This window comes from Gambusia affinis, linkage group LG01 (assembly GCF_019740435.1).
Source record: "Gambusia affinis linkage group LG01, SWU_Gaff_1.0, whole genome shotgun sequence".
Taxonomy (NCBI): domain Eukaryota; kingdom Metazoa; phylum Chordata; class Actinopteri; order Cyprinodontiformes; family Poeciliidae; genus Gambusia; species Gambusia affinis.
Window position 1 is genome coordinate 36,175,284 of NC_057868.1, and position 27,319 is coordinate 36,202,602.

A 27,319-nucleotide genomic window follows, 5' to 3' on the forward strand; every position below is an offset into this window, starting at 1 on the left:
GAGGTTCATAAAAATCCAGATACATGGAAATAAGTAGAAATTATTTCTGAGTTCCTGTTGGCTCCTGATGAAGCACTTCTGTCCTGATTAGAGTGGTCTCCATCAGGATAACAGAGCATCATCTCAGAGGCATGAACAGCGAGAGAACCCTCGACCCAGCAGAAAACACTGTCAGACCGATGCCACAATATTCATGGTCACTGAATTTCAAGCTATTCAAACCCTTCTGGAAAATGTTTGAGTATGCTGCTGCTGCAGAGATTATCATCAGCATAAATGAAAGACATTAAACATGGAAGAATCATCAGACTTCCATCAGTGGTATGAATCTTCAATTACGCAAAGATCCAAGAATTTCATGAATATTAATACAATATGTCTTGAGCTTTGCTGTTTTGTTCATGTTTGTTAAAACTGTTATGTTTTGACAGTATGGTATGAGACAAATAATTTCTAAAAAAAATCAGCTTCTCTGAGTAAAAGTCTGCAAAAATGCACCACATCTAGTCAGAAACAACCAATCAGAGCCAGGATTAATGACTTAGTGCTGTCAAATAAGCTTGTGTATGCGCTACTAAACGGCACAAAAATAACTTACGGCCAGGAAAACTGCTTATCCGATGTCACTGGTGGATATGCTAACTAGCCCTAGCATTTATAGCTAATGCTACGGCTATATTGTGGTGAATCAGCTATAGCATAGCAGAGAGAAATGAGGAGGGTGTGAGTGGCATGTACACCAGAGTGATTGACAGCACTAAGGCCGTCGTCCTGGATCTCTGGTTGTTTCTGACTGAGTGGTGTATTTCTGTAATTAGGACTGGGACGATTGGGAGAAGGCAGAGGATTCTGTTTTTCCACATTTTCTCTGTTTTGTACTGTAACAACATGACAACATTTTTCATTTCCTTTTTCTAAATAAAGATACAGACTGCAGCTTTAAACTACACACAACTGGACTATTTTTTACAATTTAAATGACTTCTAAAGACAATCTAGATTTCGTATCAGAATGTGAAGTTTTCCAAGGCAGAAAAGGAGTTTTCAACATTGAAGCTGAATTTAACGTCCTCACCATGAACGAGGATTCCCTCGTCCACCAAGACCTGCCACATTCCCACAGCCTGACTTCTTGACTGCAGGCATTCGTTCTGTTTCATCAGCCAGTCAACCAACTCCTTCCCTGAGCAGCAATGCCTGGTGGGGAAATGATGCAGATTGTAACGCATGTAATTAGCTGTATTAGCTGAAGGTAAAAACACTGTGAGCTGAAGTACCTGTGTGTTTTCAGGTGATGCTTCCTGTCTCGGATCAGGCCAGGGTTCTTCTCGGTCATAACGCTGTACACCGACCTCGCAGCTTTTACGACACGATCTGAAAGAAACTGAATAGAAATGAGAAAATAAGGTTACGTGGTTTTAATTTTGATGGATTTAACTGGAGGTCTTAGACAAAACAATACAAAGTATGTTTAACTGTGAAGAGGAAGAAATATAATTCATAATTAAAATTTGTTGCAACCTTTCAGAATCTAAAAAGTGTCGTGAACATTCACTTTATACGTTGTAGAGCCGTCATTTGGAGAATGTCTGTAAAGCCTTTGCACAATTTGAGAGTAAAGTTTTTGGTGAATCCATTTTTTTTATTTACAATAAAGCTTCTTCTATTAACTATTTTCAAATATTGCCAAGATTTCTCATTTAGATTCATTTATGTGCATTATTTTATACCGCATGTGTCAGACCCAAGGTCTGTGGGCCAAATCCGGCCCTCCATACGTTTTTATGAGGCCTTCTAGACTCTAGAAATATAACTTTTGAGATAATAGTGTGCTTAAATCTTATTTTATCAATCAAATCAGCAGTTTTATCTGTATTGTGTCAAATTATATCAATGTGAAAATATGTTTAATATTATTTTAGCAGTTTGTAACAGGTAGTTTTATTAAGATTTTCTGCTGATGTGGCCCAAAATGAAACCAGTTTTTCACGCCTGTTTTATGTCATTGAATATGATAAACCTTCACCCCAGTTCTTCTCTGTTTAAGCTCCATCCATCCTTCTATCAACTTTGTGACCAGTTAATGAGAAGCATGCCAGCAGTATTATACTGACTCCACCATGTTCAGGGTCACCAGAGAAACCTGATGCACATCTACTGACCCCATAAACAGCTTGTCGCGGATGTTTGTGTGACTTTCTTTCAGTGATGTCTTTCTTTTTGCTGCTCTTCTAGGTTTGTATGACCAATAGTGGTGATGTCAATAGTTTTTGTTGTGGATCTCCAGATTTATCTTGGGTCTTGTGTCTAAAAATGCAAGGCAGGGTATTAAGGGGTTTCTTTCACTTACTAAAAAAAATTCATTTGCAAGAATTTGTAACAAAAATAGTTCATTTCACTGAAACATTATCAAATATATAATTATCCAGAAAATGCTCTGACAAATGTTAAACAACAGAAAAGGAGGGACCCACTTTTCATCACAGTAACCCCCCCCCTACTTAAACCCACCCCCAGTGTGGGAATCATGTGTGTACATCAACATCGTGAGTGGAGATTTCTGTAGGTGTTGAAGTGTGACTTAATGTGTGTGAGTGTGGGTTGCATGAGGGTGAGAACGCGTTAAAAATGGCTCTGAGAAACTCTCCCACACCCCACTGAGCTCTCAGCCTGTGCTGCTCGTTCTGTAGCTGGTACACAGCAACAACAAACTTTCGCCTTCTCACCACCCTCTACGGTTTTTTCTTTTCTTTGAGCTAAAACTTTCCATTGAAAGTCTGAAGCAGAAGCACAGAGGTGGGTTTCCGTCCCTTTAGGGGGTTTACAACAGTTTCCTGTATACTGATAGTGTAACAGCAGCCTACTTAACACTAATCCCACCTGAACTTACTTTCTAGTGAACCAGGTCAGTTTTCTGGCCTAATCTAATACCTGCCATTATGTGAACTTATTCTGACCTGAAATGTCCCCACATTCTCTGTGTGCAGACAGATTTAGGTCACCACAATGTGATTAACACAAGTGTCCACATGCAACTCAATGAGCTCTGGCTTAAAACATAAAATGACTAGAGATTTTGGCCCAAAGCCTGTCAGCCACTCATGCAGACGAAAATCTTATGTAATAAAAAAGGGCTTGGTTTATGGCTTTGAATACCCAGTAATTCAGGATGCTTCAAGTTCATTGCATGACCCACATTTTATGACTGAGCGTGGTGGACCTTTGCTCCTCCCCGTCTTGTTTGCCTACAGACACCTCCTGCACGTCTTGTGATTACACGAGTGGCTCAGACGCTTGCATGCTTGCGTTCTGGATTTTCTGCAAGAGGCTGCTGTTTGCCCAAGGTGGTGGACTTGAGATTCACAGAGCTTCACATTGACTGTGTGCTGTTTTATTTCATTTTAATCGGCAAGTGGAGATTAGAGAGAACAAGTGGCAGAATCTCTCTGAAACCTTTTAACCTCCAATCATCGTTAGCCTCAGGATATGAAAACACCCGCTGACCTTTTGCTTTCCTTTGTGACCTTACATTCGATGACGTCAAGACGACTGCCACCCATTCATCATCTCTTTTACATGCAAATTCACAAATCAAAATTGACAACCATAACTCATTAGCGACAGAAAGACTACAGCACACTGTTTAGCTTGTACAATGTTCTAAAAACATTTTATTTTCTCTTTTGTGTCACAGTTTTATGTTTTCAGACTGAACTAAAGGGTTTGACAAACAAACTATCCTGGCCTCAAAAAAGTAATAGTCCTGTAAACTTAATAAGCTGGCCCGCCATCAGCGCCAGCGACTGCTGTCAGTCTTTTGCGTTAACTGGGAATAAGTTTTACAGGCCTGTAGAGAAATTAAAGTTAAAACACAACAGCCCGTTAAGTCAAACAACAGAACGGTGACTGAATTAAAGCCCAGACTATGACTAAGTCACTCCTAACCTTCACTATGTTTTGTGAGTCACATATAAGTGGACTTGGAAGGGTTTTTCAGATTATTGTTCTTTGCTGCATAGCCAAAGTGCTCTTGAGCTAAAAGAGTCACAAACTGGAGGGTGGAAGTTCTCCTTCAACTGAAGAGCAGAATTCATGGTTCAATCTGAGGTTGAAACAATCGGATTAATTGCAAGGAATCGACAGTGAAATAATTGTCAATTAATTAAGTAATCAATTATTAACTAGAGTATACATATGAAAAATGCAAATTTGCTGAAGAGAAAAATATCAAGAGCAGCATTAAGCCAAAACTGTACAAAATTACATACATTTTGTATTTAAGATAAAAAAAATTTCTTCATTTGTAAATATAGTCAACCCAGAACTCCTCAAGACATACAGTAGTTTTAATTTCACTTGGTTCAATTTCTGTAAAAACTCCTATTAAGCACCCGTTTCTTATCCAATTATTTATCAGTTAATCCAAAAAATAATCAACAGATTAACCCTACACTGTTAAGTCAAGCATAAATGACTGAAATAGTTCAGATGTTGATGTTAAAAGTATTTTCTTTAGCTGAAGATGCATTTCTTTGCTTCAAAAGATCAAGCATCCACTAAAGAAATCCTGTAATATTACATTTTAGGCAATAAAAAATAAATAAATATATATATATAATTTTTTTCAAAGGAATTGAATTATTTGCACTTTTTAATGTATTTTTTAATAATGCATAAAAATGTTTCAGTGGTTAAATGAAAAATCTGCCTAATTTTTTTCAATTGACTGTCAAAATTATCCATCATGTTTCACAGTCAGAATTGTATATATATATCAAAGTATATATGAATTATATTAGTTTTTTTTATCAGATGTAAACAAAATGTGTCACTTTTCTTTAGTGAGTACACAAATGAATTCAGTCAGTCTTTAGGAATGTCGAGATGTGTTATTGGCAGAAATGAGACCGTTTGTTTTTTCTCAATTGTGTTTGTTGTTTTAGAATATTCCTTTGGATGCCATTTTTGCCCAGCCTCTTTCTCACAGACCTTAACTGAGGCAAGTAAGGTCTGCAGTGGTTTAGATTTTTCTATAAGTTAAAAGCAGCATTTTCTATTTATTCCCATCAGCTGTGTTTGATCACGTGAGTCGTCTAAGGTTGACGAACATGTTTTTTACACCACTGTAAGCCTCAGACGCAACATGGGGGTAGTTAGTGTGAGCAGAGGCGTCTGTGAAACATCCCTGGAGTAAGGCTGTCTGGAGGTCACCAGGGTTCCCAGGGGCCCGTTTTCCCCCTGAGACTCCTAGAGTCACATTCTCAGGCATGTCAGAACCAAAACATTCGTCCCTTATGAGACGACTTTCCATTACCTACGCAAGTTCTTTAAAATAATCACTTCCAAAGCCATATGTCACAGAGAGGTCTACCCCCTCCCTGCTAAGCCTGACAATTATGTAAACATGCAGAGTGCAGAACTATTTTTAATTTTATGCAACATATTTGAACTCTCTCAGCTGCTGTTTTTATTTGTGGCCGTGGGTTTGCACGCTGGTGATCTAATTATGTCATATACAGCTATAACCCTGTAGGTAACTGCCCTAAGTGAGTCTAATTGTATAGCAAATATAATTCTCACAGGCTGACTTGCCAAAAGATGTGTAAACAAAGAGCAGTTAAATATACTGTCAGTCTGTGTGTAGCAATAATTCAAACATACAACCTATATACAAGTTCTCAAGGGAGCAAATGTATGAATCTAGACCAAGGAATACCTTACAAAGGTATTCACACATGCAAATTTTTTATTTTTTTCCCACAATCTTCAGTATATTATATGCATCAATATGATATAAAGTTTAAAAATTTTTTAGAAAGCTAAAAAATGTCCAAAGGGTGGCATGTAATCAGTATGGGAAGCTTTTCTTCAGTATGGACAGGGAAGCTGAAGATGAACTATGATACCTGCTGCTGTTCTGTGAAGGATTGAAGACAAGCATGAAGACAGTAACTCAGTAAAACGGTCCGAGATAAGCTTTGATGTTTATAGAGGACCTATTATGCAAAATTCACATTTTGCAAATTTTAATATTCAATTTGGATCTGAACTGCTTTTAAAAGAAGTCCAAGTGCTTAATAAGACACCCAGCAATAAGTTGATGTTTTTTGGTGTCTGGAAAATGAGCTGTTTCAAAAACCTTTGGTATGTAAAGTCACAAATCAACAGGCACTGTCCCGCACATATCCATTAAAGCTCACCCCATCAACCCAAGCAGAGCTCCAGCATGTTTCGTCGGCTGGTTTTACGAGTGTATGCGCTGTACAATGGCTGCTGGAAAATACCAGTTTTTTTTTTTGTTTTTGTTTTTTTTAACTTTTACTTATCATCCTAAAATCCACTTGCTACATTCTTGTTGGTTGTGCAGGAGGTTCTATTTCTGCTTTTCAAAAAGGTATGGTTGTATAATTGCACATATGTTTGCAGCCATTTTTATGTGCGACTATAAATGTTGAGTTGGGGATCGTGACCAGCAACTTATTTGGATTTAAAGCGACAGGCCCTAAAATGTCTCATTCTGAAAGTAAATCATAACAGGGAGAACTGACCAGAATAAAATCTCATTATCTAAGAATAATTTTCAGAAAACCAATTTGTATAGCCCAACCCAAGCTGTTCGAGGAAGGATAATAGGTCACTTTTAAAGAACAATACTTCATACTGCAGTGCATTGAAACATTTAGTCAGTCCTGTATGGCAGAGCTGATGCTCGAGTACAAGAAGATTATTGTAATCTGTTCTGTATTTCACATGTGTGTTTTCTGTTCAGTATTGTCTTCAAAAACTCACAAAGACGATACTTTAAACTGCAAAAAAAAACAAACAACAAAAACATGCAGTGTAGTTTTATGCTTTGGTGTTATGGGTGGAACGATTAAGAGCGTACAGAGTTTTCCACTCTGTCTCCTCTGTAGGCGAGACGTTTCTTTGTGTCTTTCTCTCTGTGTGACCTTAGTGGGATGTGCTGGGTGAGAAGCAGCACAAGCAGAACACTGCGTGAGCTGACGAGCCGCGTAGCACAGCTCCATGGACTGACTCTGACACCTCTCTCTTTCTGAGAAAAAGACTAAACAGTTCTTCTGAAGGACACACATTCATCTTGTCATACACCAGAAGTCTGGGGATTGTGCTGGCCATAAATATTGGAGTCTCAATCATTTATCTGAATTGTTCTGTCAGGGTGGAATGATAACAAATAACTTCAACAGGTTTTTAAAAAAAACAACAATAATTGAGTCCACAGGTTTGAGTTTATTGTGGATTTTCTCTGATCCACATGGGGTGTAAGAGATAAATATAAACATATACCGCCACACTCTAACAAAGAAAAACACAGTGAAGTTAAAATACTGATGCAAGATACCAATCTTGCATCAATATCTTGCATTTTATGGTGGTTTACACTTTAGTGATCCTTAGGTTTTGGTTTTGAAGTTCCCAACAAATTTCCTACATCCAAGATCAACGATACCCACTAGCAAGTATGTTAAAAATTAGTGGTTGACTTCTGGATATTTTTAAGCTTAAGTTTGAATACTTACTCTGGTTTTCTGGTTTATAAGCATCATCATCTTATTAAAAACAATTAATCTTGTCCAGTGTGATGCATAATGCATGATTTTAATACATGGGGTTAGCATTTAGCGCTTAGCAACCAAACTGGCAGCTCCTCTGCCATCCCACTGTTTCTTTCAGATAAAAAGTATTGTTTTTGATTAACCTAGATTTGAAAGCTGGACTTTACTTCTCCAGTCAAACAGGACCCACTGAATCTAACCAGAACTCACTTTCCATGTTGAACTATCAGTGCTTTAAAGTTCCTCTCCTTGGCACAACACTGAAGAAGTCGAGATAAAACAGCTCAAGGGGTCTGGACTGGATCGAGTAGGACTCAGGATCAGTTATCCAGGGGCCTTTAAAGTGCCCTTTAGACTCGTTAAGGCTCTCTGGCTAGGAATGTGTTTCTTAAGACTTGCTTGAGTGGTAGTGCAGGATATTGCAACAACAAAAGAACCCGTTCAGCACTTTTAGAGGATGCATGCGCCACTGGTCTACATGTTACCTGAGATCAGCAGAAGCAATGCCAATGAGTGATGATGAAGAGATTTACAATTTTTGAAGTTTGGGAGGGTTTTATAATGAATATATAAACAACAGTAATTCAGTAATTAGAATGAAAGTATAAAAAAAATCACAGGTTCGAGTTTTTCTTTCCTAATCTGTCCTAATTGGAGAAACTGCCTTGTGATAAGAGTTTTTCTTCAGCCGCATAAAGGATAAAGTACTGCAGACCCGTCCCTCCCCCACCTGTTACTGTGAACTGCCAGTCAGCTGACTGAAAATTTTTCACTTGCTCATGAGAAAAACAAATTTGACAATATTTGGAAATATTGCTCAATATATTTCCAAAGGAGTGAATTAGTTTTTACTGTCTATATGGAGTAAAGAATAACACTCTGCCCCTTCCCCACTTGTTGCTGTGCACTGCCAACTAGCTGACTGAAAGGAAGCTTCTATACAGAAAAATCTGTCTTTTGGATTATTCCTGCTTGGGAAAATAACATAATAATGTGAGAACTAAAGATGCTTTAAAGATGCCATACTCTTAAATCTAACACTTATAATGGATATCATATTTATTTATTTGAAATAAAAGATTTTTTCCTCTTAATTTTTTGTTTTAACATTGTGATATGGTGAAACCTTGGCATTTTTTAAATGAAGATTAATATACTACGAGAATCTCAACCTGGCCCAAGCCTAAGAACCAATTTACCTGTAATCAAAAATTGTTTAGATAAAATTGTTTTTTCTAATAATTCGTTCTGGTTTTATCAGCCTCTACGTTTTCTAAGAGATTGAGTTTCAAATCACTCATCTCTTCTGAAATCACGACTCTCCCACTGTTCTTCGGGAGTTTAAAAACACACACTGGAACATTCAATTACTCTTGGCTGTGGGGAGGATATGTACTGAAGAATGTTTGGCATACACACCTGCTTCATAGTGTCCTTTGGATCCAGGGCCTCTGGCAGTGGAGTCTAGGAGAAAACAGAAAGAGAGGCTTTATTCTCACTTCTTCTGATCTTCAGAATGCTTCAAACCTCTGAAATAAAACACTTGAACTTCTGCGGGCTACCGGCAGCATTCTGCTCCGACTAGCTGGACTAGTTGTTGATGATAATCTTGCATTAAATAAACAGATATTGCCAGGCTGAAGTGCTCGGATAGTGGTAATACTGTTTTATTGTCATAGAGATGAAGGTCAACACAAATATTACCTACGTTTGTTTCCCTTCTCTGAGACTGTATGATGGAGACAATTTGTCTCCATCACAGAGTAGGTAGGTGTCAAGTGGGTATAATAAGTGGGTGGAGAGAGGAATATGCACAGTCCGTTTCCTCACATGATGATGCTTCCCTTTAAATTACAAACAATTATTTATTTCACAACAAGATTTTATTGTTGCTTACTTACATATGTTTTTTTTTTCTGGATATTAATTTACTTTTTCCACTCTCTGCAATGTTATAGCTGCACTTTGATCTGACTGGGACTTCCTCCCTGCTGCCTGGTTTTATGTTTTTATAACTATTTCTTTATTACTGCTGTGTACCTGTGTTCCCACAGTAATTGTTTTCAATAAATCTAATTTTACAGTCTCATAAAAGCTCATCTTGAGCAGAAATGATTCAGTCATTTCACATCTCCCAAATTAAATCCCTCACATGTCATTGTTTGTGATGTACCACAGGGGTCAGTGTTGGACCTAAAGTTATTTATTTTGTGAACAAACAAGTACAGTCTTTAATAATCAATTTTTAAAAAACATTTTCTCAAACAGCACTGATAATTTTATATGGTAAAACATAGATTTTCTACCATTCTTTGTTTTCTCTAATATAGAAGAGGGTTATAAATTAAACAGTGCAATAAATCTGTTTTTTATAAACTTGCTTGCAGGATTATTGCTGTTATCACTTTTTGATCGCTACTATAGTTTACAAATAAACTTGAACTATGCTATTTTCACAAGACACAGTGATTTATTGACGTTTTAATCATAGGGAATACAAAAGTTGAACATTTTCAGGTAATAATGATTATGATGCATATATCAGCTTTTGTGTGAATGTGAATTGACTTGTACATGTGTAATGGAGGATTGTGTTATATTTATACATTTCTGATAAATGAATTGAATAATTAGAACTAAAAAAGAGATTCTGATACTTTTTGAGTAAATTATATGCATAACTGTGATCATGAGATTATTGATGTGTTGTTTATATATCTGATATAATGGAGCATCTTGAATCAGTGGACTGAAGTTGCATGAAAAGATTTTTTTTTAAAGTAATCACATGGCATTGCTGACAGTGACATATTCAGTAGCTGGTGACATTCATCCGGAAGTTGTGATAAGATCTTCGCGTCACTGATAAACATCACTGTCTCTATTCCTTCTGCAGCCAGACTTTGTGGCGTGTTTTGTCTGGTCTGCAGTTCGGCCACATGATCAAGGCATGAATGACAAAATATTTTCCCTTATTCAAGAAGGAAAAAGTCTGAATTTGGGTGAGTGAGCGACTTATAGAAAGTTTTTAAAGCAGAGCTTACAACCATAATTTCTGAATATGCTAATTTCCCTCAAGCAGTTTGAGTCTCATTAGTGGAGACTCAAACAAAAAGAAATTTTATCAGAACTACAACCAACAATGTGGAGGAACCAGTTGCCTCTCAGGACTCCAGGAAGACACATGCAGAAAAGACAGGCGATGCTGATCTGCTTTTTATCTGTGTTAAAAGTAGGAGTTGAAGAAAAACAAGGGTCAGCTGTTGGTTTTAATAAAGACAATTAGCTCAGTTCTTACAGCCTTTGTGTTTAATTGGATCAGCAATTAAAAAATGAACTGAAAAGAGCAAACCTTAAATTATATAAAATTGAAATGTACAACACAGTTACCACGTAAAAGCCCTCAGGCACTGCCAGAATAGTTAACACAATGTGCTCAGAGAAAGATAATCATCTGTTCAAAGTAAAAAAAAAAGAAGTGTCTTTTAGAATTAGAATAGGTCTTTCAACTAATCTTACCCTCTCAAGTAACATCTATTGTGTCTTTTCTTGGATATTGAGCAATTTATTATATGTGAAATTATCTGGATAATCACAAAATCCGTGGTTTAGATGTCAGGATTAAACTGAAAAGGCCAGAGAAGAAGGTCGGGTGAGTAGGTTGGTAAAGCAGGTGCACAATGTTCAGAGGCTTTAACGCCGTTGTCCTGCGTTCAATTCCCAGACCGTCATTTGCTGCATGCTTTCCCTTTCCCTCTTTTCCTGTCAACTTACACTTCAAAATATCCTTTTTTTAAAAATCTGATTTTGTGTGTTTCTTTGAAACTGATGGGGCTGATGAAAACAAACCCAGACTCTGGAGATTTAAAGTTGTTTCTACTTCAGCGACTTGTAAATTTAGAACCGGAGGCTTTCAACCCTGCTCTGTGTCTTCCTGTGACCTGGAAACAAAGCCTTCCACTTTGCACATTCTTCTCCACACCCTTCTGTAAACCTAGCAGAGGAGCTGCGGGGAAGGTGAACAATAAACAATACACTATTAATAACTTGAGTTTAATAAGAAAAACTGTGTGCCTTCCCATGTCACTTCTCTGGGGTTGCACACACAATAGACTTTCTGCTTTGGTCTACTTGGAGTCATTCCTCAGATTTCTGTGAAGTGACACTTTGCACATAAAAGAGTAATACTAGCACAGCTTTGTAGCACTCCAACACTTTAAATAAATCTGCACTGAAGTTGTTACTTCAGTGCAGATTTATGTGCGTGGTTGTAGAAAATAATTAGAATCAGAAATAGAAACCACATAAAGTGGATCTAGCATAAAGATGTGGTTTCCAAACCTTCTGGCTTTCAAAATAAGAGTAGAAAAGAGTCAAAGCTCTGTCTATTGCCAGATCATTAAAAGAGGTAATAGAAAGTAACTTAAACAGAGGTTTAAGGTTTCTCTACCTGCTGCTACGCACTGCTAGTCAGCTGCACCTTCCGTCTCTTATCAGAAAGAAAGATTTGTCTTTGGAGAACAAAACAAAACAAAAACATGATGAGGTATCATGATGCAGGGACTCCAATTTCCACCCATCAATCTGATTAAGGCGCCATGGGATTTAGGCGATACTATTAGAGTTGTAGTAATAAATGTTGTATTAGTTTAACAGTATATACAATTGTAGATGTTCTAGTTTAAATAATTAAATCATGTTTATGTACGGTAAATCTTCTGAAACCTTGATGTTTTCATTCAAACTTAACATTTTCTGGGAACTCACACTGGTCCACAAACAACCACCAGCAGTAATTAGTTTATTATTTTTATCTGTTCAAAAGTGCAGTTTTTAAAAAAATCTTTTGTACCTTTTATTAGATAAATATGTTTTTAGTATAATTTTTTTTGTTATTTAGTTTGGCTCCTAAAAGATGTTCAGGCTTCATTTATAGATTTGTGATTCTAAGTTTGGGAACCACTGATAGGTATTAACACACGACTCCTATGGTGGTTTCAGGGTGAAGATTGTGTTTTCATGCTTTTTGTATTAGATCAGGCTTATTTTCTTACAATAAAATAATTGCCCTTCTGATCAATTATATGTAATGAAACCAATTATTCTATTCCCGAGGCCCAACAATACTGCAGTTGTTTAAATTGGTTCAGTTGAGTCAGTTACTGGAAATAAAGTTAATCAGTTATTGTTCAAAATGCTGAAATTTCTGAAGTCCTACATCCATCAGTCTTCTTTAAAAAAGTAATTACAGCTAACAAGACACCTGATAAAATTTAAGATAGAAAAAAAGCGTTAATATTCTTTTAAAAAAGGGACTAGAAAATATATATATTGGGTCATTATTTAGCAATTTGCTATCAGAATAAGATGTGTTTTGTATTATATTATCTTAAGGGTATAAATATGTTTTATTACAATTACTGCAGTGGGAAATATTGGAAATGTTATACATTTATGTTTCAATTACATGCATAAATATTGTGGTACCATTCTACTTCAGGTTATCATACTATGAAAATACCAATAGCCTACTTGCCCATTAAGACTGAACTTTCAGAATAAGTAAAGGTCACATTTGAAACCAGTTGAGCATGTAAATCATGTTTTAATGCATTAAAATAAATACAACAGAAGATAAGTTTCTGTTTTTTTTTGCCAACATAGAGAAATATAAATGAACATAAAGCATCTCTTTGTCACCATCTAAACACATTTTGAGTAGAAAAATCACAACTCTCTGAAGCTAGGAATGCTAATATGCACACAATGCAGCAAAAACAATTGCTTAAAATGTCATCAAAATACTCAACATAGACATCAAAGTAAATAAAGTGCTCGTTTTAGATAAGTTTTAGGTATTAGTCAGAAGAAGATAACCCTCAATTCTTGCATCATGTGATATAAATGCTGGAATTTGCCAGAAAATCTTGATTATCGTTTTCTGGAGGTTAAGAGCTTCCCCAGTATTGAATAAAAACTATTTAAAAAGACCCTGTAGGAGTGTAGTCATTTATGTCTATAAAAAAATGTAGTTTTTTTTAAAAGCACAGATTATGATTGTCTTTACATAACTTTAAAAACCGACAGATATTTCTCCGCAGTAAACGTACCCAGCTGATGCCCCGTATGGTCGGTTTCTCCACTGAGTAGCGGTGAGGGAACACTTGGTAATTATGAGTCCGAAACAGATGCATCTTGTGTCAGATCAAAACAACCGAAGAACAAGTTTCCCAGTCGGAGGAACCTCGCACGTCCTCGGCATGTCCATGCATTATTCACGGCACACAGCTGACCGCCCGCTCATTTCTGCACAGCTGCCGCTCAGCGCCGCAGAAACGCTGTCTGCGCATTTTGAGTCAGAAATCCCGAGCAGACCGTGTTCCTGCCGTCCCAACGCATCCAGAACTTAGAGCTTTCAGGACGTGCCTGCCTCTGTCAGGAAGGGCTGCGTAATGTTCAGCCATCCCGAGCGGCACAGGCGCACCTCGTAGCAGACGTGCGTGTGCGCGCGCTCCTTGGACCGACAGCTTCCTCAGAGAGGCGGCCTCCCTCTGGCAGCTTTACAACCTCATTAACAGCGTTGGATTTATCTGCTCTGACATCTTTGGAGTGGATGCGGGCAGGTGAATACCATCCTTTGGAATACAACACACGAGTGCATGTTGGTAAATTAAATTACGTTCCACAAGTTTATTTCATCATTTCGATGAGTGGAAATAATAGGTTGACATATGAATTATGCATTTGAAGCGTTTATTTTGTTAATTTTGACTAGCCCAAACTAACAAAAGTAAACGTATGACATTGGACGATTATTAAATGAATTATAATACGGAAACCTCATAAAACTGCTGCTGACTTGAAAGCAAAAGTGGATTGATTGAATGCCCCAAAAATATACTAAAGTAAGTGTAGCACTACTTAAGCATATTTTTACTTGAGTAAATGTAAGTAGCCGTCCAAAAACTTACCCAATATGAGTGAAAAAGTAGGCTATTTGGTAAAAAGGCCACTCACATACTCACAGTATTTTTCAGTTGCATTTTTGCATGCACAATCTTTAAGTAGCTGACACCCATTTTGAGTAGGCACTCATTCATTGATGCTGAGGAAAGCAAAATTACTTATGTGCATCGGAGGAGACTGTTTGTGTTTCTGGCTGTTCAAGGAGCGCTTTTTCTAAACGTTTTAATTCAAAATTGAGTGGAGGGAAAAAGCAATAAAAAAAGTGAAATCTGCTTAAAATTCTACCCTGTTGCTGTAACATTAAAAGTATAAACATGTCACTTTGCATGTACAACTGGTTTGATTTCAAGTCTGTCTCACGTGAATTAAATTGCTCATAGTATCCATAGGGAAGCTAAAGTACACCAAACTCATAACTGTTCCTGGTCTTTAACAGTCAGTCATCACTAAGAATAAACTGAAGCACTCTGTTCTCTGCAGGTAAGGTCTGGTTTAGTTTGTTCAGATCAGAAGCAAGCTGCAGAACTGCATGCATGCATACTTATCAGGTCAACCAGCTGTCGGACTCAGCCGGGCCTGAACGGGCCAGATAAACTGCTGAACAGCGTTTAAAGTTTTGTATCCACTTCTTAGTCTCACTGTTTGTCTTTAGTGCAGGTGTTACACTGTGACTTTCACATCCCTGGTTTATAGGATCATAATATTTGTGGTAAAAGTTCAGCTGCACTATTAAAAATTTATTTTGGAGGGTATTAACTTTAAGACAAACATCAAGCATGTTTGAAATGCTTAACAAAGGTTTCATTCTACTTTATTTTGGTCAGAAATGCTATCTATAAATTTATTAAGGATTCATTCAAACAACTGTTATGCTATAACAGTGCTATACTGTAAACCATAGGCATGGTGAGTTTTTATGAAATGCACATCCTAGCTAGTTGTCAGAGTCAAGAGTAGAATCCCAGAACAAATTTGAAAACGTTTATCACTATTTGTGCGGGGGCATCAGTTGGTAAGGAGGTCCTTGGTTCAAATTTCAGATTATTATGTCCTCCAAGTACAACTTTCTTCAAAAACATGATTGTAATTAGTCTATCTATTACTCTGAAGTTTGAGTTTCCATTTGCATTGTTGTTTGTGTATCTCTGTCCATGGTGTATCCCGCCCATTTACCACTTAGTTACTGGCAGAGACAGGTGCCAGTATCACAATTTGTTGTTTTACCAGTGTCTATCAAACTACTTACTTCACCAATCTCTGGTGTGCGCCGTCTTGGCGGTGAACAGACGGACTTAACCAAGTTTTCCATGGAAAGAACAACTTGACCAATACCTGGAAAGCAGAAAAGCAAAATAATATTTCAATAATTCAATTCAAACAGTAAAGTTTATGTATATATTAAATATAGAGAATATTTCAAACACTTATTGCTGTCAGTTCTGATGACCATGGCTCTAACAGAAGCCAAAATGATTGAATCAGGTGTCTCTTATATTTCTCTTGAGAAAACTCCACCGATCATAGACAGCATTTAGATCAGTCAGTCAATCAAATGTGCTGATGCCTTCATCATTGAACAAGGTATTGGCACTTCTGGCAGTGAGGATGGTGCTGGAAGATTAAATCAGCATTTTCATGAAGCCTGTCAGCAGAGGGAAACAAAGTGCTCTGAAACTTCCTGATACATGGATTTGCTGATTTTGTACTCAATGAAACATCACTTCCCAAATCACTGTCGACTACTGAAGCTCTGATATTTTGCCTCTCTGCACTTGAGCAAAATATATTGCATCTTAAAGTGGACTTTGTACAACTGAGCAACCATTCAGCCCTTTGTAGCCCTTTGGACATTTAGTCTGCCTCTGAAGTGGATCAATTTAAGGAATTTAATAGTTTTAGCCCAAAATATGCACTGTAGCTGAATTTAGCTCGTACCTTATAAAGAAATGTATTTTATAGTGCATACCTTGATATTCTACCCTTTACTTAAGGTTATAGTTATGCCTGTTTCTTTTGCACTGTTTTTTTCCTTCCACTCATTTGCATATAGTAGTATGTCCAAAACCAGCTGCTTTAGCAATAATTTGTGGCTTATCCTCCTTGTGGAGGTTTTGAATATCTTTTAGACAACTGCTAAGTCAGCAGTCTTCTTAATGATTGGGTAATCCAACATAACAGAACAAATTGGTAACTTTTAAACATAACCATCAACATAAATAGACTGTCACTAATTAGTCTTTATGAGTTTCACTTACTGAACTGAAGTATTCAAATAAATAAACTTTTTGACTACATTCGATTGCACTGTGATGCACCAGCTTAAATCTACAAATTTGTAAACGAAGGACCACTTTTTGTCATTTTATTTTCCTTGCACTGGATCATAGTAAACTCTGTGTTGCAGGCTGTTATGCAAGAATTGTTTAAATCCCTGCCATTGTTCCAGAGCGGGGCTGCCCTTCCTGTGCTGACCTCAGAGGCAGTTCAGTTTGCCAAGGTTTTCCACAAGGCGCTCAGTCACAAGAACATCCATTCTGTCCTGCTTTTCTGTGCGTGGGTCTGCGCTTTTCCCTCCTGGACAGATGTAGGAGGGCAGCATATTCAAACAGCCTCTATTGTTTATGTTATTAAAACCCACAGCACCTGTTGCTCACCTCAGCACTTTCCTCTTTCTTTCTAGAAGCATTAATCCATTAGCGTGTGGTGGGTGAAGGACAGATTTGAAAGCGTGTAGAAATCATTTTGATTTTTTTTACAGCTATTTTATTTATTTCAAGACTAAACGCATTAAAATCTACGCTGAGACATGGCTATAAACATTAACATGAAAGAAAAGGTATCCTCTTACAATATTTAAACCTTTGAGGAGTCACTAAGATGCCCTAGCAGCTTACCCAAAATGTAGAAATCAAATAGAAAATGTTTACATAGATGAAGAGGCTAAACCTGTCTATCCCTCTTAAATGTCTTGCAGGAACTCTGTGATGTCACATTATGTAAGCTAATGAAAAGGGATTTCTTCTTATGCTGGTGACAGTGTCTGAGTTGATAAGAAAAGACATATTAGAATAATTTGATTGTGTCAGATGGTCTGGAGTCTAGTCTGATTTCCATGCAGCTCGTATCTTATAAAGCAATGTCTGCTGTAAGTGACTCAAACAGAAAAGTTCTGAATCTAAAACAAGCTCCATGTAGGAAAGTAATCTGTGTTGGATGGTGATAATATTAGAACAGAATAAAACTAAACTTCCCTTGAAGCTGAATGGTTTCTGGGCTTTGGGTTGGTATAAAATCTTATTAATTATGAAGCAGCAAATTTAATTGTTGCTTTTGACTTACTAAGCTGTTTAGTGACGTAAAGTTTGTATTGCTTAGCTTCTCAGAAAACTTTTTTCTAAATAAATGGCGCCCTCTATTGAGAACTCCGATGTTTTGCAGTTTGCGTAGAAAAAAGAACATTTAAAGATCATCTGTGTGAGCAGAATAATAAACATTTTTGCATTGGTGTTAAATTACACATGTGAGTTTTATCTATAGCATGTTCTTTGTTTTTATGCTTTATTCACACTTAAATATGTCAGATGATCAAACAAATTGTAATACTCGTAAATGTGACTGTTGCCTCTTCGTCAGATCCTCCTATATTTAGTGTCATTTCTACATAAATCTTAATTTACTGCTTTGATTTGTGAAACAAGATTTTATGTGAAAGTGAATGGCAGGTGTTTTGAGGAAGACGTGCATCTACGATTTAGGTCACTCTGTTGGTATGGACATGCTTTGTACTAACAGGTACTGATGTGGCCTTTTGGAAAAGGTCATGTGCATGAAGGAGTTATTATAAAAGTGTCTTAACATTAGACAAAAAACAGTTAGCCTGCTTAATACCAACTCTTCCTGTACTGACATCAAATTTCTTGATAACGTTGAACTGGATCACTTAGTCTGCTTATTGATAGATAAAAGTAAGAAGAGAAAATCCTGATCCACACATAACTTCTTTGTTATAGGTTGTCATGCATCCCCAGGAGTCCCAAAGCTTTAGAAATGGCTTTGCAATCATTTCTATGCTGACAGATCTCAGTTTCCTGTCTGTTCTTTTTTTTTTGTTTTGTTTTGACTGGATTTGATGTTTTGCTTTCTGAGATTTTTTTGCCCACCTCCTGTTGTCAGACAGGTTCTATTGAAATGTTTTCCTGATTTTAGAGGTTTTGCAATCTAAATACAGTTATTTTCTAAAAATGTGGGGGTGATTTATAAAGGGGTTTATTTGAAAACTTCTATTTGAAAACTAATCTTCTGCGGTAAAAACGTGATAATCTGAAGCATTTATTTGTGGTTAAGAAAAGCCAAATTTGTGAAGTATTGAACACTTTTTAAAAATTCTATATGTATTAATAGTATTAATTGACTTAGATTTCAGATTCATATGTTGGATATTTTTAGTTGTGTTCTTTAATTAAGCACACAGTTTTGTCTGCTATCTGAGTCAATGTCTATTTCTCTCTTTCTCTTTCCATTTATTTTTGTGAGCCTGTGTTTCTATTTAAATCCTTCGGGAATGGGAGTGGGATTTCCTGCAACACATCTACGCCCATGGAATGTACTTTGCCAACTATCTTTGTTGAGCACACACACACACACACACACACACACACGCACACACACACACACACACACACACACCCACACACGCATACACGTGTGCACTAACACACACATGCATGCAGTGACACACGTCCACCTTTTTCCTTCCTTTCTCCTGCCACTTAGCAGCGACAAGGAAATACAGATTTGATCTGTTTGACCTCGTGGTCAAATAAGGACTGATGCAAAATGTGAAGCCAATACGAGGGAAGAAATTAAAACAAATGGAGTGAATAATTCTGCATGTAGCAACAGTTCACAAACCTACCCATGTGCTTCAATGTTTTTTTTGTTTTTTACAGTGTGTTGCTGATGACCATAAGCAAAGTTAAATTAAATAGAAGCATCAAAAACTTTACAACTTTGAAAGTATGATTGGTTTAGTTCTAAATTTTGGAGCAGCTGTGAAAGAAACTTTAAAGCTCATGGCAAATATGGCTTCAAAACCCTCACATACACGTGTTACGTAAGATTTACCGTATTTTGAATAAAACACATTTCTTGCACCAAGATCAGAATTATTTCTAAAATATTACAGTAAACAAATAAACTGTCAGTTACATCACTCTCACTCATGATCAGAAACTCACCACATTCATCCACCTGTAAGGCTCGTCAGTACACTTGTTCTCTGCTTTCCTTTTTTCCAGCCGTTCCTTGTTTCATCTGTCTGGGGATGATTTCCCCGTCTGGGTCGTCTGTGTGAGTTGTGGGGAGTGTTAGTGGACACGGTTTCCTGTATCTTTCTGATTGGTCATGAAGCGAGCGCCGGAGGGCATGAGCTGAATGCAACACAGACCCTCAGCAGTGAGCGTGTGAACAGCTTAATGTCTGAAAGTAAGCAACGTTTTTTTTCTCTCTTTCATTTACATGGTATGCCCTTGACAGCTGCAACTGAATTGTATGGTTTCCTCCATTGATGCCTGCAGAAGAGCTGCAAAAAACCACAGGAAGACTTTGAACTTTAACATGGCAACACAGATTTCAGCTCTATGCCCTTCATCTCAGACAAGCAATAATATTCCTTCTAAAATTCATAGGTTCTTTCAGCTTTTTCACGTGCAGCTGAGGCCATTATTCCAGCTAAATATTTGTTCTTAAGGTGCATAAACATTGTCATATTTACAATTTTTTTGGTTGACCATTTGTAGTAATGCAATATCTGTAATCTGTAACATATTGATTAGCATTTACAGCACTTTAAATAAAGAAAAATAATGTGCACCCTATTTCAATTATGGCTTTTCATATTAGGGAATGACAAAAAAAAAAATCACCTGACTCCTGAAGAACTTGTCAAATCTCAAATTCCACTGTCATTTTATAATAAATAAGTGTTAACATAATGGAAAGGCTGAAAATAAACACTGTGTACACATGAATATCTAATAGCTAATTAAAAGTTGAAGTCATTTTCTGTGAGATGTCATCTGTGCCCAGCACTTTTTCAGTCATTTCAAGATTTAGTAATATTTTCCATGACCCAGTTTGAACTTATCTTCTCAGAGCCTGTCAGCCAGATGGCTTTACATCTGAAACTAGAATACAAAGAAGACCACAATGAATCGTACCCCGATCTTGTGGCTGAAAAATTATCTAAATTCATCACCCTTCCACCACCGTGCTTTAAAGAGGAGTTTTGTACTGTTGCATTTTGTGACTACTTCAGTCTCATCTGTCTAAATGACAACCCCTTCTGGCAATCCTTTTAAACAAGCCATTCTTATTTAATATGTTTCTAATTGTATTGTTATGAACTTTAACATGTGAAGTGGTAGACTGAGATGTAGCTCCAGGTTTTATTCTTTCTGTGAGCATTGTCTGCTCTGACCTTAAATCTGTGGGAATTTCTACTCTTGGGAGACTTAGCAACCATCTTAAATATTTTCCATGTGTCAATATATATTCTTACTAAATGATTATGGACTTCAAATTGATTTAAAAGATCTTTAAACATTCCTAGAGTGATGGGTTGTAAAAATGTATTCTGTACCATGTTTGTTGATGTCTTTTTGTCTTGGCATGGTGTTGACGTACCTGTCTGCTTCAGTGTAGTTGCAAGGCAATCTTTGTAAGGATTAAGTAATGACATGCATTTTATTATGCCATATTAGATTATGGCATAATAATCTTTGGAAGTAGACCGGACCAGATTGTCCACATAAAAACAAAGATTTTCCAAAAATTCAATTTGATCAGTTTGCTCTCAAGCACAATATTCTAGGAAGATTTAGAATCAGAGCAGAAATTACCCAAAAATATTAAAATTGTTCCTGGCTGGTGTGTGACTTATGCTGTCTTTATCAAAGGTTTGGAGTTTGTTGTTCACACTTTTAATGTGCATGGAGTCCAGGTTTAGAGAAAAGAAAAGAAAATCTCAATTAGTCGACGTGAGCCAACGAATCAAGACAATCATAAATTGAGGGACGCTTAAATTAAATCTGAAATGTCTCAAAAAGTAAATTGCGTCATCTAACTTGGTGTCTAAAACTTTTACGTTTCTCCACTAGGGGCGCCATGACGCTGTGTTTGCTAGTTCTTCCGAACAAAGATGTTTAAAACATAAGAGATGGGTGTCTCACAATATTCCAGTGGTTCATATGTTGTACATGCTGACCATGGGAATTTAATTCTCCGCGAATATTTTTGCGCTTTGTAATTGACTTAATAGGCAGTTTTTCCTTGCTGTTTGTTTACTTCTAACATAAACTGTGTGTGTAGGGCGTGCTGTTTGGCAAATGAACGGTGTGTTTTAAAACCCCATGGTGATTGGCGCCGTTGTTTTCCTGGCTGAGAGCCGAGGGGGATTTCTATCTTGTCGCTTCCCCTGTTGCTGAGGATATTGCATAATATGGCGGTAAGCTGTTGATGTAGGTCAGAGCCAAAAACCGTATAGGTCCCACTTGTTTTTAACTAAAAATAACTTTTTATCCCGCTCGACCGTCCAGGTCTGTTGGTAGCATTAGCTTCATTTTACAATGGGGATCAGTAGGATATACATTAGCATAGGCTATGCTAGCTTCGGTACTTTGGTTGGATTTTCAGCCTTCCTTGTTTGGAATATCGCCTATAAACAGCCATGGACAGCGGCCATGGGAGGCCTGTCGGGTACGTAAATACTCCATAGTTATCATTAAAACCAACTATTATTTGTTCACGTTTTTGTTTTTATTACTTCCCTTTAAGGCTGCATTTATCCTGACTGCGGCCTTCTGAACTTAAAATGCTGCTATATCTGTCACTAATCAACGTTTAGAGATAAACTATAGTTTGTTTAAATGCCTGTAGTTCTGCAAGAGATGACATGTTTTTACTAGACATTTATTTTTTCCAATATTCAAAGCTTTTATTTGGGGGTTAATCTCGCTATTTAAATAAAACCGTTTCATTTCCATACAGTTAAACCATGTTATATCTTTTAATGAAGTTTATTTTAATTGATAGTGTCTAAAAACGTTGTGTTGCACATTGTTTCCATTTAATTTGGTTTTGTTTTATGTTTGGGAATCAAAATGTTGTTCTGTGTCAAATATCACCTATATTTGTGCATGATAAATGCAATTTTAACAGTGAAATAGATTAACCTAAATTAAATGGGATTAACTTTTACAATTTAATATTTAAGTAAATCTCTTAAAGTGTACCTGCCAGTTGTCTGAGAGTAATCTTGTGTTTAAGAAGTAGTTCAGATTTTTTAAAAATATATCTCCTAAGTTTGTTGCAATGGCTGCATTTGCGTAGTCCTCATCTGTAGTTTTTAATCCTTTTTAGGTAAAATTTAAGATATTTTGCATTTGGTATCCAACAAAAGGATACACATGTCAAATAAAACTCCATTAAAACTGCTAAAATGCCATATTTGAGATAAAATGTTCTTCTTATTGAAACTTTTATTTATTTGCATATTCAATTTAGTTTGATATTGTATAAAAAGGTTTGTGGTTAAGTTAAAAATGTGTAGCATGTGCTAATTATTGTATTAGATTAATCAATTACTAAAATAATTATTTGCAGCCTTAACAGTGTTGTGTGGAAATAGGAGTTCTGCATCACTCTCTGTACCAAACAGCTGGAGAAAACTCTTAGGAACTTCCTCTGGTATATTTTTAAAAGGACTTTAAGCTGGAATTTTTTTAATATTTAGTGTACCGGGTCACAGCTGACCAACCCATTCCTTGTTAAAAACTATGAGAGGTTTTTAATGATTGCAGTTTTTAATTTTCGACTCCAATTTGTTGCAGTCGTATCTAAATAATCTAACCAGTGTGTGTGTGTTTGTTTCTTCTGACAGGAGCTTTAGCGTTCTGGGTTCTAGTCACACACATCATGTACCTGCAGGACTACTGGCGTACCTGGCTCAAGGGCCTCAAATTCTTCATTGCTGTCGGTGTGCTCTTCTCAGTTCTGGCTGTCGCTGCCGCCTTTACCTTTCTAAGTCTGGCCATCACACAGAAACAATGTAATTCTCTTCTTTTGGCATCAAATAACATTTAAAATGTCCAGTAACGTTTCAGTTATAAAAGTGTGGATTCTCCAGCAGACCCTAAGCTTGGTGTCATTTCTGCCCCACAGCTCTGACTGACCCGCGGACCCTCTACCTTTCCTGCGTTTGGAGCTTCCTGACGCTCAAATGGTCTTTCCTGTTGGCCTTGTACTCTTACAGATACCGCCAGGAGTTTGCCGACATCAGCATCCTCAGCGATTTTTAGCCAGGAGGATTTTTATAGACTTCGGTGAAGGTTGAAGGATTTAGGAATGCCAGCAGGAGCTGGACTTTGAGCTTTGGAACAGCAGGAGGAAAAGCAGACGTGGCTGATTTGGAAGTCGTATGACCTTTACCACGCGGAGATGCACTTGTTGCTCTCGCATGACAAGCTCTTTTCTTCGTCTCGTAACCTGTTTTACTACCTAACCACGAGTTACAGCTAAAGTTGAATGCTTGTTCGGACTGGAGCAGTGCACTTCTGGGAATGTAGGGAGTGTTTTTTTTCCCTGAGATTTCATCTCTTGATTTGTTTTGTTATAAAACAACTTGTGTGAATGGAAATCACCACCGTTATGGTGCCGTAAAACATCATAACGGTTGGATTAACACACAGAAATTAACACACAAATTCTCAGAACCAAAACGAAATGCTCAAAGTGTAACCACACGTTTGGTAGGTTGATGGTGGCTTTTGAAGATGCGTCTAAGACAGGGGTGGGCACTCCTGGTCCTGGAGGGCCGGTGCCCTGCAACTTTTAGATGCATCTCTACTTCAACACACCTGAGTCAAATAATAAAGTCATTAGCAGGACTCTGGATAACCTGACTGCACTTGGGAGGTGATTTAGCTGTTGGATTCAGGTGTGTTGGACCTGGGAGACGTCTAAGAGTTGCAGGAAATCGGCCTTCGAGGACCAGGAGTGCCCACCCCTGGTCTAAGAGAATGGCATTATAAAAGTTTATCATCTCCTATGGATCTCATGATAGCAGATGTTTAGACATTGGTGCCACTGAAGTTGAATTAGTTTCCATACCAAAAAACCCCCCAAAAAACTGATACAGGTTTTGGTTTTTTTCTCTTTAGAAGTAGCAGTTGCACATGTGATAATTTACAGTGGGGAAAATAGGTGTTAAATATGTTAAAGTTTTTCTCCATGAATACATTTTTAAAGATGCTATTGACATGAAATTCAAAACAGATGCTGGGTGATGCACAAAAATAAATAAAAACATAATTCTATAAATTATATAGAGTAAAGTGGAATGGCACAGGTAATAAGCATTGAAGTAGCTTGATGAATTTTCTGTTTAGTTCTTTGTTGAAAAGAATTTTTAGTAATGGCATCGTCCAGACATTCACACCAGAAAATTTGTTGCTCTGGTGTGATTTATGTTAAAGTTCTTCTGGTTACTTTATTTTCTATCTATAAAAACAACAGTGTATGTGAGAGATTGTCTTGTTTAAAAATCCACCCCTCAATTTATCTTCAGATTCTTATCAAGGATGTCTATTTATCCTTCCTTCAATTAAAGGGAGGCTGCCTGTGTAATGTTAGGGATAGGAATTCATCATACTGTTTACTTGCATCATGAAATGATCAATTGTTTATTCAGTGATGATAATAATGATGCACGCTGATGGAAATCCTGAAATAATTGACAGCATGGTTGAGGTTGTTACTGTTGGATCTTCTCTCCTTTGTTATCTCAAAGAGAATGGCCGTAAAAGCTGCTTCTATGTTGTAAAATATGATTTAATGCTTCTGCTGGATATGTTTTAGCAGCACTGTGGCATTACTGAATGAAACTAGATGATAATGGGAACAATATTTGTGTTTGCAAATATGTCTAATGGATTGATAGCTGAAAACGGTGATAAATTTTCAGTTTTTGTCATCGCGCCTACAAAATATTGTGATTATATTTTAATCTCACCAGACTATTTTATTGTAGTATTTTATCGACTTGTCCGAATGCTCTGTAAACTTTTAAACAGGTTTCAAAATGCCTTTTCTTCAGTAGTGCATTCTTGTGCAGAGAGTGGTTGAGTGAATAACTTACTGTTTCCTTGGAGAAAATCCCTCCTGGTTTTTCTGATATTGTCTCTTAGATGACTTTTCCCAACTTATTTTTAAGGTGAAATGATTGTCTTTCCACTTCCATATTATGCCCCCAGTGGCACACATTGAAACATTCAGAAGTTTAGACATATTGCACTTAATTTTCTTCCTATTTCCAATGCTTATCTGTCATTCCACTTTGTGAATTTCATATCAATACGTCTATCAGAAATAGATTTACAGAGAAAAACATCCTCAATACTTGTTTTTGCTGTTGCATATTAAATGCTCATTTCGATTGCAGATTATTAGCACCTACTTACTTAGTTTTGAGTTGTCACTACTTCAGTCTAAAACGAAAGACATGATCATGTGTTTGTGGAGTCTTGTTGCAACAACTACACCAAGAAACAAACATTACACCACAAAACACTTGCATGCAAGAAGAAGACATTTTGGCAGCATATTTCCCTTCTCAGTTGTCGTTGAGTTCCTTAAATGAGTTATTTTCTACATTTATGTTCTCAAATCTGTGAGGGGTTGTGTAACTTTTCCTTGACGAAACTATCCCATACACTTTGTAGTACATTTTATTTTTAGTAACAACTCTAAGTGTGTCCGCTGCTGCAGCCACTCCACTTCTTATTCCAGTCCAACATTTAGAGCTCCTGCAGTACTTTCTTGATCACCTTTCAGTGAACATCAGCATTAATATTTAGCCCTGCTATCGTCTGGTGTGACATCCTTTCAGCTCCCCTGCATCATTTAAGAAAAAAAAAAACTTTTTCAAGTTCAGATGCTCTAATTTAAAGCTTTATTTATCACAGAACGATCAATGCGATTGGATTACTAAGGCTATTAATATGGAATGAAAAATTATTATTCTGATGTAAAAAGTGCTTTTTCTGTTTGTTCCACAAGAGGGAGATGGAACACTTTCTGATACTCTTAACATTCCTGTTTTGGAAAAAACACATGGATTTGATGCAGAATTGCACTTTAGTAAATGACATTAATGCCCTTGTTTTGCACACAGGTTGTCATTTCTGTCTCAACCCCAGAATGTTATAATAAACCAAGTAACATTCAATTTCCTATTGGTTTGATTTCACTAATCAAGCTAAGGTCTTTTTCTTCTTCTTCTTTTGTTTCATTGTTTTGTCTATATTTGAATTATGAAACATGTACAGTATTTGTCAGTGATTGCATGTGAGAATACTACAAGTACAAACCAAACACATTAAAAATGCATTTATTGTTATTTCTGTCACCTCAAGTCTTCATTAATAAAGCAGAGATACAGCAGCAATCTGAATCAGCTTATGTTTTTAAGTGAAGTGTGATATCTGTAACTCCAGATAGCTGCTTATGTGAGAAGCAAATTCAAGCAAAAATATTTTATGCATATAATTTAGACCTGGTGTTTAAATGCACAGAATAAAAATACACATTTTCTCACTGTCGCAAATTATATTACACTAAACTTCTTTTGTTTTAGGTCTATTAAAATGACCAAAATTGTTCCTAGTCGCTAAATGTGTCAATAACAAATATCTCAAAGATTTCTTTATTGATTTCTACAG

General features: G+C 36.8%; 2 protein-coding genes across 3 annotated transcripts in view; one reads left to right on the top strand and one right to left on the bottom strand.

Annotated features, from left to right (window-relative positions):
- Positions 1-19,997, bottom strand: part of rapgef3 (Rap guanine nucleotide exchange factor (GEF) 3) — a 31,983-nt gene extending 11,986 nt beyond the window's left edge. Inside the window, exons 1-5 of one of the 2 annotated variants that reach the window (XM_044113723.1) lie at positions 19,781-19,997; positions 15,790-15,875; positions 8,997-9,041; positions 1,278-1,384; positions 1,076-1,197 (exon numbers count right to left, since the gene is read on the bottom strand). In XM_044113723.1, coding sequence (XP_043969658.1) covers positions 1,076-1,197; positions 1,278-1,384; positions 8,997-9,041; positions 15,790-15,852 — 337 coding nt within the window. In that variant the 5' untranslated portion in view covers positions 15,853-15,875; positions 19,781-19,997. Of the gene's footprint in view, positions 1-1,075; positions 1,198-1,277; positions 1,385-8,996; positions 9,042-13,687; positions 14,089-15,789; positions 15,876-19,780 lie in introns of those variants that run through there. The other variant, XM_044113716.1, reaches the window with a different exon arrangement.
- A 1,816-nt stretch (positions 19,998-21,813) lies between these two features.
- Positions 21,814-27,045, top strand: slc48a1a (solute carrier family 48 member 1a). The gene is made up of 3 exons (XM_044119430.1): positions 21,814-22,298; positions 23,482-23,649; positions 23,763-27,045. Exons 1-3 carry the CDS (start codon positions 22,169-22,171, stop codon positions 23,897-23,899), a joined length of 435 nt encoding a protein of 144 aa, XP_043975365.1. The 5' UTR covers positions 21,814-22,168; the 3' UTR covers positions 23,900-27,045.
- The last annotated feature ends 274 nt before the right edge of the window (positions 27,046-27,319 follow it).